Source organism: Cucumis melo, chromosome 11 (assembly GCF_025177605.1).
Source record: "Cucumis melo cultivar AY chromosome 11, USDA_Cmelo_AY_1.0, whole genome shotgun sequence".
NCBI classification, from domain to species: domain Eukaryota; kingdom Viridiplantae; phylum Streptophyta; class Magnoliopsida; order Cucurbitales; family Cucurbitaceae; genus Cucumis; species Cucumis melo.
Genome location: NC_066867.1, coordinates 6,148,587 through 6,174,249, shown reverse-complemented (window position 1 = coordinate 6,174,249; position 25,663 = coordinate 6,148,587). Strand labels below are relative to the sequence as shown.

The 25,663-nt window shown below is 30.0% G+C and overlaps 1 protein-coding gene across 1 annotated transcript; it reads right to left on the bottom strand.

Annotated features, from left to right (window-relative positions):
• Positions 1–5,236: 5,236 nt before the first annotated feature.
• On the bottom strand, positions 5,237–6,262 carry LOC103498455 (inositol-tetrakisphosphate 1-kinase 1-like). The gene has a single exon (XM_008461057.2). It carries the CDS (start codon positions 6,260–6,262, stop codon positions 5,237–5,239), a length of 1,026 nt encoding a protein of 341 aa, XP_008459279.1.
• Between the last annotated feature and the right edge of the window lie 19,401 nt (positions 6,263–25,663).

Here is a 25,663-nt window from a genome sequence, read left to right as displayed (position 1 = left end):
TATTATCATGGTAGCAGTTAAGAAGGAGTCCCACAAAAAATATAGAGGTAACGTTGCTTGAGCCAATAATATAAGTCCAATTTCTATCACACGACGGTGTTTCCTTTCGACACGCCCATTTTGAGTGGAAGTATAGGGACACGACTATCTAGATATATGCCCATTTCATTGCATAACTTGTGAATTTTAATAAACTCGCCACCATTGTTTGATTGAAATACTTTGATTGTCTTGGAGATTTGAGTTTTCACATAAGTAATAAAGTGTTTGAACACTTCACAGGCTTCACTCTTTTGTTTAAGAGAATAGATCCAATTGTACCTGCTAAAATCATCAACAAAAAGTATGTAATATATGAATCCATCAGTGGAGGTGATTGGAGCGAGTCTCCATAAATCACAGTAAATTAGATCAAATATATCAGCTATCCGACTTTGAGAAATATTAAATGGAAGCTTATATACCTTACCAAGCTAACAAGATTCACAAAATTTAGGCTTTTCATTGTCATTAACAGGCAGGATTATAATCGTATGATGTGTTTTTCTATTGTAGTACTTGCTATATGGTAGAGAAAAGAAATGATGATGTTCTGAAGTGTATGATTTTGTGATGATCTGTTGATGATTGTGTTGATCTGCTGTGTTGTTATGTGGTTGAATATTGACGTTTGCTGACTGTTGCTTTATTGGAAGTCTTTGAGAAGCATTGACTTGAACTTGAAAAGAAATCTCCTCTTTTTGACAAAACGGGGAGTTTGTTTTGATTTTGTCAAAAAGATTTTGTGAGATTATATTTTATTAATGAGTTATTTACTTCCAAAAAGATAAAAGATCCTCTTTTATTTTAAAAATCTTATATGATTATCTTTTTTAGATTGTTCTTGAGGAAATATATATATATATATATAGACTACGAAACTTGTGGGTTCTGGTACGACTGACGAACATAGAAAACTTTTGGAGCTGTTATTCGAATTTGCATTGCAGTAACTATGAGCGGAAGAAGGTAGTGTAATTATCTATCTATGGTCTCAACGTGTTGACCTGTGTTGAACTTCATGATGAGTACTAATGTGAAAGAAGAAGTAGTGATCAAGAGATCACCTTAAACTCTTGGGAGTATGAAGACATCTTCAAGAAAATTCACTCATATGTTCAAGGGAGCCTGAATTCTTAAGTTATTAAGTACTTTAAGATAGTCATATATTTGAGGAGAATACCAGTTGCTGAATTGATGTATATTGACTATTATGAATCTTAATAATATTATTCATATGAGCTGTGCGCAACTCCTCAAACGAATGTAGTATTTGCCGAACTGGGTTACCAAAGTTTTATGTATTATTTATTTCTACTATCCCTCTAGCTAATACATCAGTTAATTATTTTAGAATTAACTAGAGGATATTCTGATTATCTCATAACTTTTTCAAAGTTTCTTCCCATCGATATTGATTTTTTAAAATAATCTGCTTTGAGCCCATATTCCAACTTTTCGAAACCAATAACTGTGTTTAAAATTTCTTAGAATTAAAATATGGATACGAAGATTTCAATTTTACAAAATGTATTAGTTGATTTTGTTATTAATACTTTTGTTTATATTGGATTAAACCCATCATATTTTTAAGTTTTACAAGTATTTAGAAAGAATGTTGAAAGAAATCTTCCTGACTGATTTAAATATTGACAAGCATATTTTCATTTGACTGTGGTTTTGGTATCTCTATATAAAATGAAAGTGGCAGCCACCAAGCAAAAGACAATTCTCAATTATACTTTATTATAAAAATTAAATAAATAAATAAAGTCACGTTATGTATAACATAATATAATAAACGCAACCACTAGTCGGTTCTTGCACCAAATCTCATGCATGCATGGATTTTTTTTTTTTCTTTTTAATCTTTTAGATTTGTTACTGACTCCCTTTTAGATTTGTTACTACTCCAACGGAATTTTAGAATTCTTTTTCTTTTAAATTACAAATTTAACACTTAATGTTTGTGTTTTCTAGTAGGCCTTTTTTAAAAAAATATAAAAAAAACGGCAAATACAAAAAATGTTCCGTCAACAATGCGCGTAATATATTTAATATATTTGATAACGCGTGATCATTTAAATTTGATTATTGTTTGGTACACGATCGTTTATATTTGTTTTTTTTTTTCAGTTTTATCATTTAATTTGGTTTCATTATCGTTTAATTAACTGGGTTACACGATCATTTAAATTTGGCTACCCCAAATCTAAACCATTTTTATTCAAAATTTGGTAAACAATGGTTTAGATCTACACGATCGTGTTTAGATTTGGGGTTAACGATTTTTTTTTCAAGATTTGATATACAATCGTTTAGATTTCGCTACAATCATTTAGATTTGGGGTTCCAAATCCAAACGATTTTTTTTTTCAAGATTTTGGCCACACGATCATTTAGATTTGGCTATACGATCGTTTAGATTTGGTTACACGATCGTTTAGATTTGACTACATGATCGTTTAGATTTGGGATTCCAAATCTAAATGATTTTTTTTTTCTATAAACGATTTTTTTCAATATCCTTTATACACAATCTTTTAGTTTTTGTTACCATAATTTAAATGTCAAACCAATTTTTTCAAGATTCTTTATACACCATCATTTATATTTGGTTACCTAATCTAAACAACATAAAAAAAAAAAAGACGATACGATGCATGCATGCATGAATGAAAAGAAAAATGAAAAAGAAGAAAAAAGAAGAAAGACATGCACACACCTAAAAAAAGAGAAAGACAATAAAAAGAAATATGATGGAAGATGGAAGAAATCTAAAAACCAAAGAAAAAAAAAGAAAGATGGAAGAAATCGTAGCTAAAAAAGGAGTAGATAGGAAGACAATAAAAAAATTGGAGGGAGGAGAAAAAGATAAAAAGGGCAAACTTGAAATATTTAAAAACTGACTAATTTTGTGGTCTTTGTTACACGGACGGTAAATATTTGAGTAGTTTGTTATAGAAAATTTTACTTTTGACAAAATATTTACACTTCATGGAAAAATGATAGTGTGACGAATTTTGTTCTATGAAAGGTAAATAGGTTGTTTTTTTATTTCTTCTATTTTTAAAAAAAAACTCCTATTTTTATTTACAATTATTTTTCTCCATACACTATATTAAATTAGAAAAAATATTGAAAAAGTATTGGACACAAAGATTAAAAAGTGAAAGCAACAATTTATTCATGGAACATCGCATTACATCTTTGAAGATTTTTTAATTATACCTCAATAAATTATTATTGTCAAATTGAGGCTACATATGATGATGCTTTTATTCTAATGCCTTTTTCTACGAGAGACATAATATTTAAAATTAAATTTATAATAGATTCGAGAGTGACTCAAAATCACTTTTTGTATTTTTAAGTCATTCCAAAATTTATTCAACAATAAAAACAAACTAAAAATTAAAGAAAGAAACTTAGTACAACTCGGGTCTCTCTTATTTTTATGCCTTTTATTAAGGGTTTCTTGAAAATTTAGTAAAATTAGTTTGATATATTAGGTCTATAGCACACCACTTTTTAATTTGTAAAAATGGCAAAATTTAATCCCAATCCACATCTGAAAAATAAAAAATTACAAATTTACGCACTAGAATTATCAACATTTTCACGCATACACTCGATGTGTTGTTGATACACTTGTTATGCTTTTCTGATACACTCGATGAATTAAATAACACTTGATACACATCATTGGTTTGATACATTTGATATGTTGTTGATACATTTGTTAAACTTTGAAAATACACTTAATCAATTAAGGACAATTGATGCACTATGCATGATACATTACATTATCGATACACTTGATTAGGTTTAATACACTTAATAAGTTTGATACACTTAATACACTACTGATAAACATTTTATACTTTCACCGATACACTCAACAGATTTAATGCACTTGATGCAGTTTATATGTTTGATAACCTTGATGTATTGTTAGTATATTTTCTATATCTACCGATATGCTCGATTGATTAAAATACACTTGATACACTTGAGATTTTGATGATACACTTAATATACTTCACTAGTACATTTTGATATATATTATATGTTTGCTACACTAAGTTATATCATTCATATATTTAATAATACTACATTGAATTGCATAAAATTTGAAAAAAATGGAAATTACAAAGTAAGTATATCAACCAATTAATACATATAAAATAAATACATCACAACACTACTATACAAAACTGATACAAAGTGGGAGAAAAAATAATGATTGGAGTCTTAAAAAGTGGGAGAAGAAATATTAGATGATTAGGACAATAACAACGGGAGAAGAAATAAGTCATTGAATGGTAGTTAGAGAATAATAAACTATTTAAGATGGAATGTATTTTGAAAAGAGAGAATATTGTCGTGTTTGAAAACAACCATTTGAAAGAAGTTTAAAGGAACGATAGCTTTTTTATTGTTTTTTTTTTTTAATTTTTTAGACAACCTACAAAAACCAATCCAAGAATAATGTTCGAGAGAAACAAACATTTTTTATTATTATATTAAATTGTTTATTATGAATACAAATATGATATAGAGATTTAAAAAAAGAAAAAGAGAAAGTAGAAGATGAAGCATCAATAAGAGTTCATCAATAACGGAGGCAGAGCAGTTTGAAAATAATAAAAATTTGAAAGTAGAAAATTTTTCGAAAATATTTTAGAGATTAAAATTTATCATATTTATAAAATTTAAAAAATATGTGTCAGCTAAAACCTACCCCATATAATTTCCAATTTATTAAACTATATAATTACAATTTAGAAGGCGACAAATTTTACTGATTTTTACTTATATAGAATATTTAGTATATATTTTTTAATGTAAAAGATGAGAATCCAGAAAAAAAAAATAATATATTCCTAATGTACCTAAATATTACCCACAATTAAATTTCACAAATGTTTTTTATATAAAAAGTTACTAAAATTTAGAAAGGAGCATTTCAACCTAAACTTTAATGAAAAACTAGAGAAGTTTTCAAATATAGGAAACTATTTACCAATTATACCAAAACTATTAAATTCTTCCCAGATCATTTATTATATTTTTTGGTGATATATTTTGTAATTTTTCTTTTTTATTCTATTAAAGGAGAATTCCTCGAATACAAACGTTTTTTAAAAGAAAAAAAGGGTTGAATTTAATGCTCCTCGATTGTTGTAACAGCCTTTCACGTTCTTTGGAAACAACTGCAGCACCGTGGTTTTGCTTTATCGTCTTCAATGGCAGACGCCACCTCATCCACCTTCTTCTCCGTCACTTCCTTGAAGAATTTCGTCAGAAACGGCTCGTACTCCGGCAGAACTGCAAATCCTGGTAAGTAATTTATATCAATCACATAATACGTTCCATTTCCATCTCTTATCATGTCAAAATTGAACAGCCTAATCCCCATCGCTTCCTTCAACCCTCTCGATACCTCCCTCACTATCTTCTCCGGCGGCATTTCAATCTCTTTCTCCTCCTTTTTCGCCTCGCCGTTGCATTTCTCACTCTTCTCCTCTGCCCTAGATATCTGCGAAAACTTCATCGCGCCCTCCGTTTTCTTCTCTAGTTCTTCCTCCGTCCCCTCCACATCCGGCAGCGATTTCCGCTTAACACACACCGATTGATCTCCAGCAACGTAGATTTTGAACATTACTCCGCCGTGGTTCACAAATTCCTGTAGAAGTACGGGCGTGTTCAACTCCTTTAATCCGCGTCGGTTAAAGACTAGAGACATTTCGTGCGATTTTGCACTTCCATCTGACTCCATCGGCTTAGCAATCACTGGAAATTTCAACTCTAAATTCATAATCGAATCGATTGCTTCTTCCTCCTTTTTGACAAGTATCTGTTTCGGCACCTCGATTCTTACGCCAGAGTCGGAAACCTTCACCTGGCTCACTACATCGAGCATGGAGACTCTGTTGTAGAGTTTAGAGATCAGGTCTGGGCGATCTACGACGACGACGTCAGGATTCTTGGAGGCGAAGTCTTGGAGATTCTCTGCCCAAGCATCGTCGTAGAGTTTGTGAATGATGCAGTGGAATGGACCTTGGTGGAGGAGCGGCGTTTGGAGGTCGATACGAACAAGGTCGACGCCATGGAACTTGGCGTAGTCGATTAGAGATGGCCGAATTACATTGCGCTCTTTGTTTGGGGGAAAAGCGTAGCCTACACGAAGGCGATTTGAAGAAGGAGAATTAGAAGCCATGGTTGGCGAAGCAGAGGTGGTGTTTGGAAGCCGAGAAAGTGAAAAACTTCGGCGAGAAAATGCTCAAAAAACTCCGGTGAGCAAAATGATCTCAGTTTGTGTGTAATTTATACCGTGGAGCGCGGCTATGAGAAGGTACGTGCGGATGCAATTATTTATTTATTTATTTAATTAATTAATTAATTGAGGAAGTAAAATATTTTAAATGGGGTGATTAGATTCTTTTAATAATTTATTTATTATTCTTATTATTATTAACATTTGATAAGTTTCTAATGGATTAAAATTTCGGGATCCAGTGATAAATTGCGAATAGACGTCAAAAACAACCATAAACCATTCACATTTTAATATATTTATAAATATTTTCAATATTTTTATTAAACTCTATACGATTTAAGGTGTGTTTATTTATTAGAATAATTAGTATTATTAATTTTATAGTAAAAAAGGAAGAAAAAAGTCAATGAATTTGAAATGGAAATCAAGAGTGGGGGCTTAGTTAGGAGGGCTGCTTCATGCGGGTGAAATTTCCGTGTTCCTTCAAACACAATTAATTTGAAGGGTTCATCAAATTGGAATAACATAACATATTCCTTATGCTATTCCCATTTTTTAAGGAAAAAAACACTTCCCAAGTAAAATATTATATTCATAGATTTGTAGTTTGAACTTTGAAACTTTGTTGGGTGCATATTTTAAATACAGTTTGCTTATTTCGAGTCACAACTTAATAAATTTTTAACTAAAAATTGGCTAAACTATAATATATAACCTTTCAACTTTCTACCTTGTTTAAAAAATATTTATTTTTTTCATAAGTGTAATATTATCTCTACATATTCATACAAGTAACGAAATTACTTGAAGCATAAATTCTTTAGGGACCTTTAACTCACAAGCATGCTAGATTCTCTTTAGTATTTAGATTAAGTATTTATTTTGCAGTATTTTACGATGTCCCGACATCTAGGGATTTTCACATATCCTAAATGTACCGACGAAGAGGATTTTGAATAGTTTTTTATACCCTTATGAAAGATTGGCTTTCAGATTTTCGACATTTCCATTTTACATTTTTATCCTTTTTATTTTTATTTTATGCATGTATATTGATCTCAATTTGCATTATAGAATTAGAATAGATAAATTATTATAAATGACAAAACCACTAGAATGTTTACAAAATATAGCAAAGTTTCAAAATCTATCAATGTATGAAATTTTACTATATTCTGTAAATATTTTGGTCTATTTTAGTATATTTGAAAATGTCTCATAATAAGTAGACAAAAGCCTATATATGAACTTTTTATATTGTAATTCTTATTATTTTTAATAATATATTTGAATTTAAATTTAAATGAATATTTATCTTATAAAAAATTCTTAAATTACAATATCTTATTTTGTTGAGAAAAAATAACCTAACTTGTATTAACTTTTAAAAAACTTAAATTGATAAAACAAATATTTTATATAAGTTCTAATTATATTAAATTAAATGTAAATTAATAAATAGTTATTTTATTTTATTTATATGATTTTCGTAAATTCTTTAAAATTGAATTATTTTATTTATATGATTTTCATAAATTTTTTAACTCTATCTCAAATATATACAATAACATTGTTTCAAATAAAAAAAGAAAAAACAGAAGAAGAATCGACATAGACATTTATGTTCGTTACTTTCATAAGTAGATGAAGAACAGTATTATTATTGAAGAATAATTCAAAAAGAATATTAATGTTAGAAAATAGACTAATCAATAGCATATTAATTTCAGAAAAATTACATTAGATAGCAAAATACATTTATATGTTTGCAACCACAACTTCAATGTCTAATTTTTCATTTATATCAAAATTCACCCAATTGACCAAGATTCTCTTTAACAAGCTAGTACCAAAAAAAAAAAAAAAAAATAGAAAAAAGAAAAACTCAACTACCCTTCTATATTAAAATTGCATCGTTATTTTTTTTTATATATAATTTTGTTCATTCTTTTTGGAAAAATAAGGATGAAACTTCTACTTATCCAATTCTTTTAATTTTTTTAACTACTCCATTACATACATACACATATATAATTATAATTATAATAATAAAAACAACTTAAATCTAGATTTGTATTTTTTTCATTTTTCTTTCTTTAATTCCATTTAACTTGAACCAAAAAAAATTTCCTTCCATATTTAATCAAACAACAATTAGATAATTATTCAACAACAATTCATTAATAATCTATATCAATCAAATAACTATTAATATCAAATAGGAATTAGAAAAATATCAATCATGATCAAGTTGTATTTAATAACATTAAGAATCAATATGATATAGTAATTAGATAACAACCATCATTATTGGCTAATTATCATATAGCAACCATATCATCAAGAAATCACAAAAATGACATAACACTCAAATTCTTGACCAAAGTTACTTAATCATTAAGGTCTCCATTACTTTTTTGCTTCAATGGTTAATTTAAACTAGTAACTGTGTGACAAAATAAATGGCAATTGAAAGGCAACCAAAGCTACTAACTGACAAAAAAAAAATAATCGTATGACAATATTAGAAACTACTAATTATGTTAAAAGATTAAAAGGTAATCAAATGATTCTCAAAAGGTAATCTAATGGCTATCTTAGAAGACTAACTAAAATTGAAGAAAAGAAAATGGGTAGAAAGTAATCAAATGACTATCTTAGAAGACTAACTAAAATTGAGAAAAGATTACAAAAATGGATAGTAATAAAAAACTATATAGTAATTGACAAAAAATATATGGTAATCAAATGGTAATCATAATGTAATAACAAAAATCCTTAGCAATTGACAAAAAATAGAAGATAATCATATAACAATATGATGGCAATTAGAAACTACTTAATATGATAGATGATGAAAGGTAATGAGTTGATTATAAAAAACTACTTAGTAATTATAAAAAAGTGTATGTCCATTAGATGTAGCAACCGGTATCGTTTGCAATTAAATAATAATCAATATTAGATTAGATAACAATGAGATGACAAATCGGTACCATTAGCAATTAGTAAAAGATAGCAATCACACGACACTAAAACAACGATCAAATAACAATCAATATCATTGATAGTTAGTGGTAATCAGATGACGATCCGATAACAATTAGACGATAATCCAAAGTAATTTCGAATTTTTAACTATGAAGGCATTTTGATCATTCGAAAATTTTAATTAGGTTGGGATTGTTAATTTGTCATTTATGCAAATTTTAAAACATTGGGTCATTGAATTAATTTTCATTTTATATTTTGCCAGACCCTTAATTTTAAGCATCAACAAGATCTTGTTTCAATAAGCATTTCGTCATATTGGTTATCGAGAGCCCCTATATCCTCTATGTCAAGAGTTTGATACATCATCTTGTTATTTTCACATAAAGAAAAAGAGACATGCGCAACAGAAATATGGAGCAATTCTACTCTAATTGCATCCTAAACTATTTAGAAATTAACATGCTACAAACTATCCTAATTAAATGAAATTAGGATTAATAAAAAACATTCTTTCGTAGTTTTTCGATTCCTTGATATCTCCTCACGAACACGAACCCAGGACCATTGCTGAAGTTTATTCGTTATTTTTCGGACTTAGAACCGGATTGTGGGACCCGTTAAGTGAAAGAAATTTGGAGAAAACGATGAAAATTGGAAGGTGAGATTTAGGTTTAAGATTTGGAAGAGAAATAATTTGGGGAGAATTTCGTAATTCAAAATTACAAATTTTGACAAAAGTTTTTTTCAATTCAAAAAGTAGTCAATAAATAGCTTTTTTCATGTAATTAGTTCACAAAATCTCAACATTTCACATTTCACATTCCACTAACCATTAGTGGAATTTAGTGGGCTAGGTGTCTTCATCTTATGTTGCCATTTTTTTCACTAAGTGTTAGTGAAATTATCCAACAAAATATTGGATTTTTCCACTAACATTAGACCAAGGACAATATGGTCATTTGAACATTCAAGCTAAAGTCAAACTTCGACTTTTTCAAGTAAAAAGTAAAAATCAAAATTTTGACTTTTTACCATTTTGTTCGTCATGACTAATTCCGACCTCCCGAGAAAGAATTCGCATTCATTTTTCTAAAATTTAAATCACATTTGAATATAAAGTCAGTCAAAGTTTGACTTTTCAAAATAAAAAAGTCAACATTTTGACTTTTTACACCTTTGACCATTTCCATCAATTATGAGCTTTCAAATATGAATTTGTATTCATGTTTTTTATAGTTAAATCATATTTAAACATAAAGCTCTATCTAAAACTTATAACTGACGGTAATATCACATATATTTGTCGGTTTTTCTCTCTTTACCTAATTCGAACAATTCGAATTATTCCAACATATTCTTCTAAGTTAATTCCATATGAGCTAGTAGAGGAATCTAATGAACCTATAGATTATGAGCTCCAACAATTCGAGATTGACTGGCTGAACTCTTTTAGACCGAGCTAATCAACATTTGTTAATTAATGAGTTATTCCATTAAAGTCTCATAGTTTTGCACTCTCTTCACTATAGATATATTTGTGTCCATCAGATATAACCATGATCAGTAAGTTTATCCTTCATAGGTTGTCCATAATCTTAGTTTGGTCAAAATACTGTTTAAGTCTCACTAATTCACTATTAAACAATTGGTTTAAGGTCTAACCTGTTATAAATCAAATTCCTCTTGGGCCTATGAGAGGGTGGGGCTCGTTGTTCAAGACTTGGATTTAGTTCTTAAAAGAACAAGCTATCTACTAACCCTAAAATGAGTATGAGTGAATTTTGTCTTGCACCCTATGTCGCTAGTCATCAACCCAGTCTTACCCTTGAATTGGGATGCTTATTGTGCTAGCGTTGTTGAGCTATCCTTACCTATGCAGGTCTAAGGATAATTTCGTGTGAATAGAAATTTATAGTTAACTCAGGATTAAGATTAAGTTACTTAAGTCATCAATAATCAAAATAGTCAGTTTTATACAGTTAACAGTGTTTTAACTCAAAAGTGACAAATTCATCATTCCAGTCTTATGTAAACTCCTTTACATAGGATGTCCTCACTTCTATGTCTCTACGTGAACAATTTAGGATCACATCGTTTGTACAAACTACAAAGCGGGCTTAGTATCCCCAGAATAAGGTATCCAACCTCTTATTCATATACTATCGACCATTTGGGTTATATACTCGAACTTGATTCATGCTTATGTTTCTATATAAAGTTCAAGGTTACACTAGATAGCCTCACACTAGTACAAATTTGGGTTTTAACGACACTACAAATCAAAACATTTTGTCGTTAAAAATAAAAAAGGGGTAAGGTAGGAGTAAAATGTGTCGTTGAAAATAGAAGTGACACACTATTTCTTGACACAATTCTATTGTCACAATTTAATTTTTCTTGACACATTTCAAGTATCATTAATTAACGACAAATTTTTTGTGTCATTAAATAAACTTTGAAATAAAAAAACCAAAAATTCAAAAATTTTCAATTCCCTCTTCGCGCGACATTCAAAAAGAGTTTTACAATTTGCTCAACATTTTCTCTCTCTCCCTACCAAAAAACAGAAAACAACATAACTCATTTTCAAATCTAAGAGACTGTCGTCAAACCCACTAATCTCTCACCGTGGAACAAGCAAACACCGTGGAACAAGCAAACATTGTCTAAAGGACTACCGTCGAACCCACCAATCTAAGAGACTGCTGTTGAAGAATCTTGGCCCCTCCGATTTCTCTTCTCCCTCGACTACTAGAAAAATGAGTTTTGATGACACTACTAATCAAGATATTGTGTCGTTGAAAATAAAAAAGATGGGGTGAGGTACAATTGTGTCGTTGAAAATTATTTATTGACACAATTCTATTGACACAATTTAATTTTTCTTAACACATTTAAAGCGTCGTTAATTATCAACAAATTTTTTGTGTCATTTAAAAAATTTCGAAATAAGAAAACCTCAAATTTCAAAGTTTGTTAATTCCCTCTCTCACGCAATTAAAATTATATGACAATAGCATATTTTCTCTCTACATTTTCTCTCTCTACCAAAAACGTAAAGGCCTAGGCTCTCACTACCTATATCATGCATATATTCATTATTCTTATAATTTTATACATAATTAGAATCTAGACTCCATTACGAACCCAATGCAATGAAAAACACTTAAAACGAAGTCCGAACAAACAAAAACGGGTAAATTGAAAAACATAGACCAATTGGTAAATAACCAAAAAGATTCAATACTTCCATGTGCGTAAACACCTCAAGGTCGCGAGTTCGAATCCCAACCGATCGTATTCCTTTATTTCACATTTTCGAAAGACTTCACGTGCGCACCTTCTCCACTCTTCAGCCAATCTACGCATGCCACGTGTCGTCTTCTCCTCACGCACACGTCTTTGATGTCCTGTGTTCGAATCACATAGCCTACAAATCATTTTTTCTCACATATTTTCAATGGCAATCTTGTAAATGCATAACAACTTTCCGAAAATCCTCTCCTTTCTGTCAAATTAAGCGCACGGCTGGCCCTTAAGGTATGAAGTTATGAGTTCGAAACCCATGAAGCGGTTATTTTCATTTCTTTTCTATATATAACTCATTTTTCCGTAAATCTTAATCAATTTTCAGTTATATTTGATTGACTCATAAATCCAACTCTAATTTTCACCCAAATTCTCTTTAAATATCATTTTTTCACAAATCTCCCATCTAATTCTGTCATTTTATTTTCCTAAAAAATATTCCGACAATCTTTTATTTCAATGGAGAAAAACTTCCAGCAAGATATTTCATCAATCTTTTATTCCAAGAGGGATAATCTTCTAAGAGGTAAGAGGATCATGGATATTCAATTTATTTGAGAGTTTCTTCCATTTTTCTTCTAATTTAGCATGTTGATTCTTTAATTTTTGTTTAAGAACGAATTCAATTCCATGTGATCTTTATGAAACAATCTTTTAATTTGCTCTTGATTGTTTAATTAGTATGCAAGATACATTTTGTTTAGAAAATTAAAGTGCAAAATTCAATTGATTATCTTTGTCTACAAGAAATATTTTTTGATTCAATGGAGGGGTAATCTTCTAAGAAGTTGGAGATACAACACTTTGTTCTTTTGTTTATTATTTTATTTTATTTATTTACTTTATTTTACTTTATTTTTATTTTATTTTGAAAGTTAGATTTGAATTTGAATTTAACTTTTTCTTTTTTTTTTTTTTAAAAAAGAATATCAGTTTCTTCCCTATTTTCCTTCAACTCACCCAATTTTCTCTCCCACTCCCACCTTCTCCACTCTATTTTCCCTCAACTAACCCAATTTTCTCTCCACTCCCATCTTCTCTGCTCTCCTCCCTGTTTTCCCACCACAAACTCAATTTTCTCTCTCACTCCCACCTTCTCCGAGTGTTTTTTGAAGAGTACGTTTGAGAGATCAATTGGATTGGAGGGGTCGAAAAAAAGGTCGAAAAAAAGCTAAAGAAACTATTATGTCAAAGGTATTTTTTTTAATTTCCTCTCCTTCCCTTCCCTTTTGAGGGTTGAAAAAAAAGCTAAGTAAAACTATTATATCAAAGAGATTTTTTTTTTTTAATTTCCTCTCCTTCCCTTCCTATTTGAGGGTTGAAAAAAAAAGCAAAGTAAAACTATTCTGTCAAATTGGCTCCCACGTTCTCCACTCTCCTCCCTATTTTCCCACGTTCTCCACTCTCCTCCCTATTTTCCCTCAACTAACCCAATTTTTTCTCACTCCCACCTTCTTCGGAAACTATTATGTCAAAGGTAATTTTTTTTTTAATTTCCTCTCTTTCCCTTCCTTTTGAGGGTTGAAAAAAGCTAAGTAAAATTATTCTGTTAAATTAGTCTTCAAATATAATTTTTTTTAATTTCCTCCCTTTCCCTTCCCTTTTGAGTGTGTGATCAATTATAATTTTCAATTTTGTTTTTGTTGTAATTTTGTTAATTAATTTTAAAGTGGCTTTTATTGTTAATTCAAATTTACGTCAATTGAATTTATTGTTGTTTAGGTCAATTAAATTTATTGTTGCATCAAATTTAGTAGGCCAATTAATTTCAATGTGTTTTTAATTTGTTGAATTTAGATCAATTGAATTTATGATTGCTTCAAGTAGATTTAGGCCATTTTATTCTATATTCCCAATTGATTTAATTTGACTGTTGTTAATTTGTTGGTTTATTGTTGATTAGACTTGTAAAAGAAAAAATAGTCTGTTAGGTTTGATATTTATTTCACAAACATGTATTATTTATCAACTTGTATATTATATTAGATATATTATTTTATATTATATTAGATATATTATTTTATATTATATTAGATATATTATTTTATATTATATTAGATATATTATTTTATATTATATTAGATATATTATTTTATATTATTTCCAATATATTATTTTATATTATTTCCAATATATTATTTTATATTATTTCCAATATATTATTTTATATTATTTCAAATATATTATTCCCAATATATATATTCTCAATCTGTATATTATTTTCAATATAGTATTGCTCAACCTGTATTTTATATTATTTCTCAACCATTATTATTTGTCAACTATATTGTTTGCTGTATTATTTCCAAATCATTTGTCCATCTGAATTATTTCCCAACCTATATTTGTCATATTTCACATTGTTTTGCTATTATTATTATTATTATTTATTTATTTTTCAATTTCTATAATTGCAAAATGTATGAAAAATTTATTTGTTTTTTGCCATATAGATATAAAAATTTGAGACGGAAAAGAATAATGTTATTGGCTTGCAACTAGTATATTATATTTTTCAATTAGTAAAAAGATTTCATTTTTCTCACTTAGATGACTTTTTTTGCCTTTTCGAACTTCTGCCAAAATATCTATGTAAGTTTCATTATCATCTAATTTTAACATTTACAAATAGTGATAGACTAAATTAAAAAACTATAAAAGGATAAGATACAAAACTAGGACTTCTCAATTTAAGCCATTAAAGATTTGCTCATGTGTTGTATATCAATGATGATGTTTTCTTGTGCTATGGTTCCCAGGAAAAAACAAGAATTATTTAAATCAATATATTGTCTACTCGATTTTATGGGTTGAATTTGATAGAAGAGGAACTACAAGAGATCTTTGATAGCAACATTTTCCAGTCCTCATGGTAAGAAAATTTTGAAACTTACTTATTTTGCAACTGGATTTTATATATTATTTATTATATTGTTTGTTGTTTTCTCGTAACATTAGTTGCAACTTTTGTTCTTGGATCAACTTTGAGAATGATGTTAACTTAATTTATCATGAACTCTGTTAGGGATCAAATAATGAGTTAATATATTGCATATGAAACAATAATTGATAATTTACGTAGTTTACTATTCATTATTAGAGCTTCTGAACTTGCAAGAAAGAAGAAGCCTCTATGGAGGGTAATCAAGATATGGGGGGTGGAGATTTAGTAAAAGAAAGAGGTAAGCGTGCTTTATGTTATGTAACGTAACTTAACTATTTTATTTTAGGAATTATGTTAACATGTACTTTGGAATGTTGCTTTGACTATCCTGCAGTGGTAGCCATTGAAAATTTATTTTGTGCAATCCGCTTCGACATATGTTTTAGGAATCATGTTGACACATACTTAGGAACTTGACACTTTGTTCTGTTGACTATTCTGCAGTTATGGTAGTCATTGAAAAGCTATTTTGTTCAATTCGCTTAGACATATGTTGTAACGACCCAACTTTCCGGACTAAGCTGAGGTCATTACTCAATACTACGACTCGACCACACAACACAAAATTTATAATGAACCAGCTACGATTTCTTAAAACGTTAGGAATATAACAACAAAACGGTATCGTGCCCTGTTTCAAATCACAGTTGCAAAAGTTTTGAATAAAATCTCAAGTCATCAAATCCAAAATTCACAAAGGTTTCAAATAAAATTTGTAAGTTATCAACAGAAAATCCCCAAAACAGATATTCTAACAAAATGCATCAGCGGAAGCGAAAATAAAACCAGACACGTCCATATGGCCTTCACGCATCCTTTCTGCCCCTCGTCGGTCTGCCCCTAGCCGTGCCCTTACCTGAAAAGTTAAGAAGAGAAAGGGTGAGTATAAACATACCCAGTAAGGGACCCACTACTGGGCCCGTTAGGGGACAACAGTTAACTTCCTATTCGGGGGTGCCCTACATACAGTCTAGTGGTTCCGTAGAACGCACATATCAGTCTAGTGCTCCCGAAGGATGCACATATCAGTCTAGTGCTCCCGAAGGATGCACCTATCAGTCTAGTGCTCCCGAAGGATGCACACATCAGTCTAGTGCTCCCGAAGGATGCACACATCAGTCTAGTGCTCCCGAAGGATGCACACATCAGTCTAGTGCTCCCGAAGGATGCACACATCAGTCTAGTGCTCCCGAAGGATGCACATATCAGTCTAGTGCTCCCGAAGGATGCACATATCAGTCTAGTACTCCCGAAGGATGCACATATCCGTAAGGCACACTACCCCATAAATGAAGCTAACCGTTACCCCTCAGTCCATACTAAACCGTCCACAACAGTCACACCCCAACGGCATTCATATTACAGTTCCGCCATAGGCTTTGTCAGTCAGATAGTATAGGTTTAAACAACTACACCCTCAGTTGCTATACGCGTCACCAATTCGCACACCATTAGGGAAAACCCTAGACCCAATCAACTAACCAACCAAAACCGGACTCACTGTCCTTCCCCGTCCAAACTCCATGATCAACATCCAGACCAATGATTACTACATACTGAACCGTAACTTCAAGGTCCATCAATATAGAATCCCAATCTACAATTAGCAGTCACAGTACCTTTACATCAGACAAAATATAATAACAGTGCTTAACAGTCAACACACATACAGTTATTCAGTACAGTCACTAACGTGTAATCCCCTGTGGATTACTACGTTTCCAGCCTCGATATGAGGTCCAGTAGTAGGAAAACCCTTACCTGATACTCGGTTATGCCCCTCGATCGAATCCACGCTCAACAGATCAACCTAAACAAAAACACGATGGTTTTAGTTGATGACTCTAGTAGAAGTCGTTTTAGAAGGTCCGAAGCACATCCATTGACTTACCCGAGGAAAGGAAAACTACCTCCAAACAAGCCTACCGCGAGACCCGAGAACTCAAGCGTCAACTCTGTACTACCTTCAAGGGAGAAAAGTAGGGCCATATCTTATTCCAATATTCAAACTCTAATCGGATGTAGCAACATTAGGGAATTCATCGAAAACAATCCTTACCGAAGACTCACCGTGACCCGGAGCGGAGGAAGGAAGGCTTAGGTGGCTTGGTGAAACAAGGAGCTCGACTCGGCTTGAAGGCGTTCGGCTCGGCTCGGCTCGGCTTGGCCTCGGCTCACAGCTCAGCTTGTGGCTCGGCTCAACTCGGCTCGCGGCTCGGCTCAGTGCGGCTCGCGGCTCGGCTCACTCGGCTCGCGGCTCGGCTCACTCGGCTCGCGGCTCGGCTCACTCGGCTCGGCTCACTCGGCTCACTCGGCTCGGCTCACCCGGATTCGTGTGTGGCTCGGACTGGAAGCAGGTTTTGGGTCGGGTCAGCTTGGAACCGGGTCGGGTTTTGCAGCGCGAAACGGGCAACACGAACGACGGCTCTCCGGCGTCCGACGACCGTGACGAACGGCAGCTGGGAGGCGTTCGACGACCGGCCTTGCTCCCACGCGGCGAACGACTGACGGAGGGCGCACGCCGGTGGCTGGCGTTGTGAACCCGAGAGGAGATCGAAACGGATGGGTCGCGGCGGCTGTTCGATTTCGGAGACGGAGACGACGACGGCAACACCAGAGATGGAGACGGAGATGAAGTCAGAGACGGAAATGGATTGAGACAGAGGCCAGGCGGCTACGCGAACGGACGAGAAAGAAAAAGAAGAGCTGGCGGCGGACGAAGTTGCGAACGAAGAAGAAGAAGAAGAAGAAGGAAAATCGGGGGGGTGGGGGGGAGACGGCGCGCGGGAGGGCTAGGGTTTCTCCTTTTTTTTTTTTGAAAATATATATATATATATATAAATAATAATAATAATAATAATATATGTAATAAAAATAAATAATAATAATAATAATAATAATAATATTAAATATAATAAAAATAAATAATGATATATATATATATATATATATTGAATAAAATTAATATAAATTTATAATAGAATATTAATATTAATTAATTATAATAATATTAAATAAAAATATTAATATTTATTTTAAATAAATAAAAAGAAAATATTAACATTAAAAATTGTAATAATAATTCCCGATAATAATAATCTAATCAATATTATATTATTATTTTATCGTTTTACCAAAACTCAAATTTCCGAACAATTCACTTAAAATGCTAAAATTTTACCTCGAACTTCGGGGCGTTACATATGTTATAGGAATCATGTTGTTTTGTATTTACTTTGGAGGAGGGGGGCTAAGGATAAGTTTATGCTAAGTTTCAATTTGATGCAAACTAGAACATTGCTTGGTCTGTAAAGATTGAATCGAAACTTACATTTGCAACATTTATATACTATGTTTATGCCTATGCTTATGTAGTTGGTGTTTTGTTTTTAATCTTTTTCATTCCTTATGGGTCTTTTATTAAAAATCTTGGTTGTATAAATTTTAGACGCTTATTTTGAAAAATTTATTAGTCTGCTTATTAAGAAGGTGATTTTTGTTTGGCATGTAATTAATGTTTATGCTTATGCTTATGCATTTTTCGTAATGAATGTTGACTAAGGTTCATTTTCTTCAAATTTGCAGGTAGTTGAATAATCTATGGACCATGGTATCGATCAAGTTCTCATTTATGCGTCAGTTTGATTAGATTAGGTCACACATACATGTAATATTACAGTAAATTTATCTTTTGGATTATTGTAAAATCATTATCGATAATGTAAGTTATATTTTTTATTATCAATATAAATATCTTTCCAAACATATGTGGGTAATGCTAAAATTTAGTATTTAATTTTTTTGAAAGAAGAAATATATGGTAGAAAAATATGTGTTGCGAAAATGAAGAATAACGGCATCAAACATGTATCGACATATAAGCCTTTATTAAAAAGAAACAGTGTCGTTAAAGCACGTTTCTTGACAACAATTTTGTGTAACAAAATATTTACAACGACAATATATTAGTGTCAAGTTATATTGAAAGGTGACACACTTAACGCGTCGTTATAAGAGTATTAATGACAATATATTGGTGTCGAGTGATAGATAGCGGTGACACATTTAAATTGTCAATGTAATAGTATTAATGACAATATATTTTTGTCAAGGTATAGATAACGTTGACATATTTAAAATGTCAATATAAGGTTATTAATGACAATAAATTCGTGTCGAGTAATACATAATGGTGACACATTTAAAACGTCAATCTAAGAGTATTAATGACAATATATTAGTGTCAAGGTATAAATAACGGTGACACATAATTTGCATAAATATAAGGGTATTGATGACAATAAATTGGTGTCGAGTTATAGATAACGATGACATATTTATTGCGTCAGGGTAAAGGTATTAATGACACAATTTGTTGTCATCTAAGCATATTTAATGACACGTTTTTCAAAATGTCGTTAAATAACCTTTCTTGACAGTGGATTCAATGACGCAAAAATTGTGTCGTTGAAAATCTTTATGACGCAAAACTTGCGTCATTAAAACCCATATTTGTAGTAGTGTCAAAACCTTAAATTTATTAGATTCAAGATTATAGTATTCAATTTTTACTAATAAATCCTTAATAACCACTTTATTGACTAGAATATAATTTAAACTACAAAATACGAGTTCTAGAACATAAGTTCTAACACCACATACACGTGCCACACACATTTATTTAGAAAATTGAGCACACCAAGCAGTTTGGTCTAGACAATTTCTCACTATGGTCGATTCATAATCGAAGCCAAATTGGGGAACATAAAATGGATTTCTAGTTGAGGAAGAGGAGGTTCCTAAATCGTACCCCACATATATTGTATTATTATTATCCAATATATATGTTTGTTCATATATATTGTTGGTTCAAGTACTGCAAGATGCGGTGAAGCAGCCACTAGAAGCAACAATTTGGCATATGGAAATTTGGACGCCTAAGTGAGATGACACTTGAAACTTAGTTGCCTAGACAGAGATATTTTTTGAAGAGAAGAGTTTTTTTTTTTTTTTTTATCATTAAGATTAAAAGAGTGAGAGAACTATATATAGTGATAGGATGTTACAACGCTTCAATGATCATAAGGACAGTAATGGCCTCAACGGTAAAGTTAGAACGTAACGACTCAATATTCCTTATCTCATATGTGCGACAGGACAGATGGTTACGTGTACGTGTGGAGATATCAACAAATCTACATTTGTTTATCTCCTCGCCCCTCCAACATCAAAACCTTGTTAGAAAAATAATTTCCAATTATACTTGAACACACGATTAATTAACATGCCTTTGTCAATGGATAACTACTCAACGTGTGTGAAATTGAAAATGATTAGACATTTGTTTTTGGAGGGCTTAAAAGTAATTGCCAAATAGACATTCATGAAAATCTCTAAATCAGTTGGTAATTATTTGTGGAAGAAAATTTCGTAAGTACTGACATTAATGACAAAAGATAGATGACAAAAGATTAGTCTATTCTATAGGCTATCTTTTGTACTCATCTCAAATTGTCATTCTATAAAAATTAATAAAGGTCACATACTTTGAATTATATTTTACGAAGAAGAGGTTAACGTGTGTAGAAAGATAAAAAGAAAATTAAATTAAGAATATATGCTTTTAAGGGTTAAACTATATTTAGATTCTCATCAACTTTTATATGATATATGTATACTACAACATCACAACATCACTTTAAGAATAATGTTAACGATAACGACAACGACCCAACGACATAATTATAGAAAGATAATTCTAACTATGTATACAAGAGTTAGTAAATAGTGACTATACTCAAATTATTGAAACAATTGGAATCATAATTTATTCCATGAGAGATGGCTTTTTAATTTTAAAATAAAAGAAGATTTATTCTTTGTATAAAATGAGGAGTGTAAGAATGGGTTTGCTTGGAAATAGAAACGATCAATTTTTAAACTTTTTAATAATTTAATAATTATTTTATTATTATTTTATAAAATTTAAATTTGTTCGCCTTTTCTTTTTTGCCTTTATTACATGTTATCCATACTTCTTTCCACCACTTGCCCAACACATAATACCTTTGCATGATTCAACAACTCAAACGTAATCTACCAATAATGAAGTAAAAATGGGTTTCAATTGATTATAATGAATTATATGTTTCACCTCTAAATCTATAATCAAATCATCCAGTTTAATTAATAAGTTGATGAGTGTTTGTATCAGCTGGTTGTTCTTTCAAATTATGTGAGACAAATATCTTTATTTTAAAATTATGTGGGCTAAATATCTTTATTATTATCGTTATTGTTAAATATGAAAATCATGAATTTATCACACTTTTTCATTGTTATTGTGCTACCGTTAGAGTCGAACAATACCATAATGATAATGATAATAATTACGATAAAATTAATAGATATATTTATAATTCTAAATAAACAAGGATTAAAAACAAATAAATTACGTTTGAGATTAAAATACATTGTAATTGATCCACAGTTAGAATTTTATATTTAAGATTACACCCAATACTCAGTTTTAAGGTTTAATACCTAATTTTAGTTTTGTAGAAAAACTTAAGTTTTAAATAATTTGTTGATTTTTAAATAGTCATTGTGTATTATGTTTTTTTCTTTAATTTTATTTTTCAGGTTTCGCTTATAACCTTTTGGTAAAATATTAAAAATGCACTTGCTTATAATATAAAAGTTCAAGAAACTCATCGACTTCAAACACGATAAAAGAAAGAGTCAGTCCTTAATTTCAAATTATATCAATTGCATAAAAACTTTAAGACGCTTGAGTATGTTAAGACTAATCAAATTCCTTTTCTTATGCTCTAATTCCAGGGTGTACGTAGAATTACATTATGATTTGAATAATACAAAATGCTTCCGAGTATATTTTTGTAATTAGAATCGGGAGAGAAAATTTATTCACGTTATCATAACAAGTTTTTACGTAATTAAATTTATATATGCATGTTACAACCACAAATTTTTGCATGATAGATCGTCTATTTATTTATTTTGTTCATTTCGAAGCTTTTCACGTTAATTATTTTTTGTGTTTTTTGTCACGTTAATTATTTTTTTGATTTTTATGTTTTTCTTTTGTGCATATATTTACTTTTTTTTTAACCCCTTTCCAACTTTTAAATATTCTATTTTAGTTATCAAATCTTAAACAATCATTTTAATTATTAATTTATATCTAATAATATTTGTGTTTCTAAATTGCTTGTACCGACAAATTTAGTATAGGACGCTTAAAGTGCTCGAGTCCTCTCAACTTATATACTTGTTATAATATATATAACTAAAATAATATCAATGATAGTAGTTAACTCAATGGTAAAATTGTTTTTTAGTTCCTTTAAACTCAGGTTCAAGCCAAACGAAATCTCTAGATCGACATATATTCGAATTCACATTTATCGGATAATTAACCTTTTTTTTAACAATGTTTATATAAGTTGGGAGATTCAAAAAATTTAATAACATATGATGCTCGAGTTGAACACTACTTTATGTTATGTTTATAAGTCTCTAAGTTATTTAGAATTTTAGTAGATAAATTTTAAAATGTTTAGAAATAGGTTAATTTTTATAAATATATCAAAATACTAAAATATTTACGGCTCGTGTAACTAAATCAAAAAACCTAAGAAGCCGGTAAACTAATTTCATAAATTTCAGATTTGCAATTGATATTGTGAACAATTCGTCACTTCTCTTTTTTCTTCTTTTTGCAACTTTTTCATCTTATTTTCTAGATTTTTTTCAGCTCCTCTTTCAGATTTTCTTTCTTCTAATTTTATTTAATATGATTGTTTAGATTTGAAACATTTTTTCCATCGTGAAAAATAACTACAAGATCATGTGGATATGATCTAAATGATCGCACTTACCTTGTCAACACAATCATTTAACATGGTCAACACGACGTTTAGATTTGAAGCCCTTTTTCTATCGTTTTAAAAAAAAAACTACACGATCGTGTGGATATGATGCAAAAAATCACGTTCCATATAGTCAACACGATCGTTTAGATTTGAAGCATTTTTCTATCGTTAAAAAGAACTGCACGAATGTGTTGATACTACCTATAGTATCGTGTAACATTTCCTACATGAGTGCGTATCATGATTATTTAAAAGAAGAATTATACACATGTGTGGCCGATTAATTGCTTATTGACTGGGACATTTTTTGTATTTTCATCGTGAATCTATAGACTTTTTTTTTCATTTTCAAAATTGTTCTACATGATTTATTATATTTTTTAAAAAACACCTTAGAAATATGTATTTTTAAAGATATAGTTAACGAATAATAATATATCTTATTCATAACAAGTTGATTATTGTATACTTACTTAAATTACAAATTCAGCCTCCAAAATTTTAATGCATGCATGTTTAATTTGTACATATCAATTAAGTTCTTGAAATTAAATTTTTTTGTTTGTATAAGGGAAGACCGTTGAAATTTAAGATATATATTAATTTAATTGAATGTTAAAATATCTATTTAATATTGATTTATGGGAGTGGGAGATTGAATCAATAGTTCAACTTCAGCCTCATAATTAGTATGGGTGCGTATTACTCTCTTTCATATGATCATATCCTTTATTTATGTAATTCATTACTATTTAGTATTTACATCTAAATTTAATTACATACAATTAAATTATTTTCAAAATAAATTTAACTTTATGATATTACAACTCTTAATTATTGTCTGCAAAATATAACTCAATTTTTCTATAAAATAAAAGATTTGAATTTCATCCAATAGTTATACTCTATGGTGTTGTATAATCAACAAATTTATATTATAATATATAACGGTTAATTTTAATAAATATAACAAACTGGCAATTTATTTACGACTCGAGTAACAAAATAAAAAAATCTATGAAACTTGGTCATTTTTTAAAAATATTCCAGATTTGTCTTTTCTTTTCATCGTTTTCTTTTCATCGTTTTCTTTTTCCTTTCTCTTCTGCGGATTTTTTTTTCTTTCCATCATCTACCAAATATAAAAGATTTTGAAAAAAATATTGGAAATAAATCGTTGGAGCTCAAAACACGACCATTTAGATTTGGTATATATATATACCATTTAAGCCAAATCTAAACGATCGTGTACCAAATAATCTTAAAAGAAAAACGTTTAAATTTAGCTGCCAAATCTAAAAGATCAAATCTAAACGATCACGTAGCAAAAAAGTAATTTTTGTAAAAGAACATTTAGCCTAAAATTACGTGCGTGAGTGTAGACGTATTATGTGCGAGTGCCAAATTAATCAAGAAATTGCAAATATATATAAAATTCATAACTAAACCACATATTAATGACTACAAATTAACATCTAATTTATATTACACATATTCTGCTTTTCGCTAAGTTTATAATTGTTTTTCCATAACAGCTATTATTTTCTTTATGAAATCTATAATCGCTTCTAAATTATTAATTTACTCTTCAAAAGAAAAGAAAAGTTAAAGTGAAACGATATTCTGGGGATAAATAATTAAGATGGTAGCCAGCAATTAAAGGCATTTATTTATTCAGCAACTATTTCCTTTATATATATATATATATATATATATATATATATATATATATATACTTTTTAACATTTTTTCCTTTTGCTTTGGAATAAAATTTATTAATTAACATTTGCTCTATATTATACATATTTTTCCAAAGTAATCTTTCACATGGCATACACCACAAAAGAAGAAGAGGAATTCAGTACATTGAAGGAAAGAAAGAACACTAAGAAATAAAATATATGATAGGCTTTAATTAGTTGAGTGGCTAGTAAAAGAAAGATCATTTGGTGGATTTGAATCAAAGCAAGGGATCATTTGGTAAAATATTCAATACAACTATGTTTAAATGGTTACATAATTTTTAATTTAAAGTAGAAAAAAAAAAGATATTTAGGACATTAATGTGCAAATGAACAAAATGATATTTGGTTCACAACTATGAATATAAGACCTCTCTTTCAAGAATAGGTTAAACTTAAATAAATATGTCTTGTTATATGATTGTCTAAACTTTTTCTTTCTATGTATATAAAATAC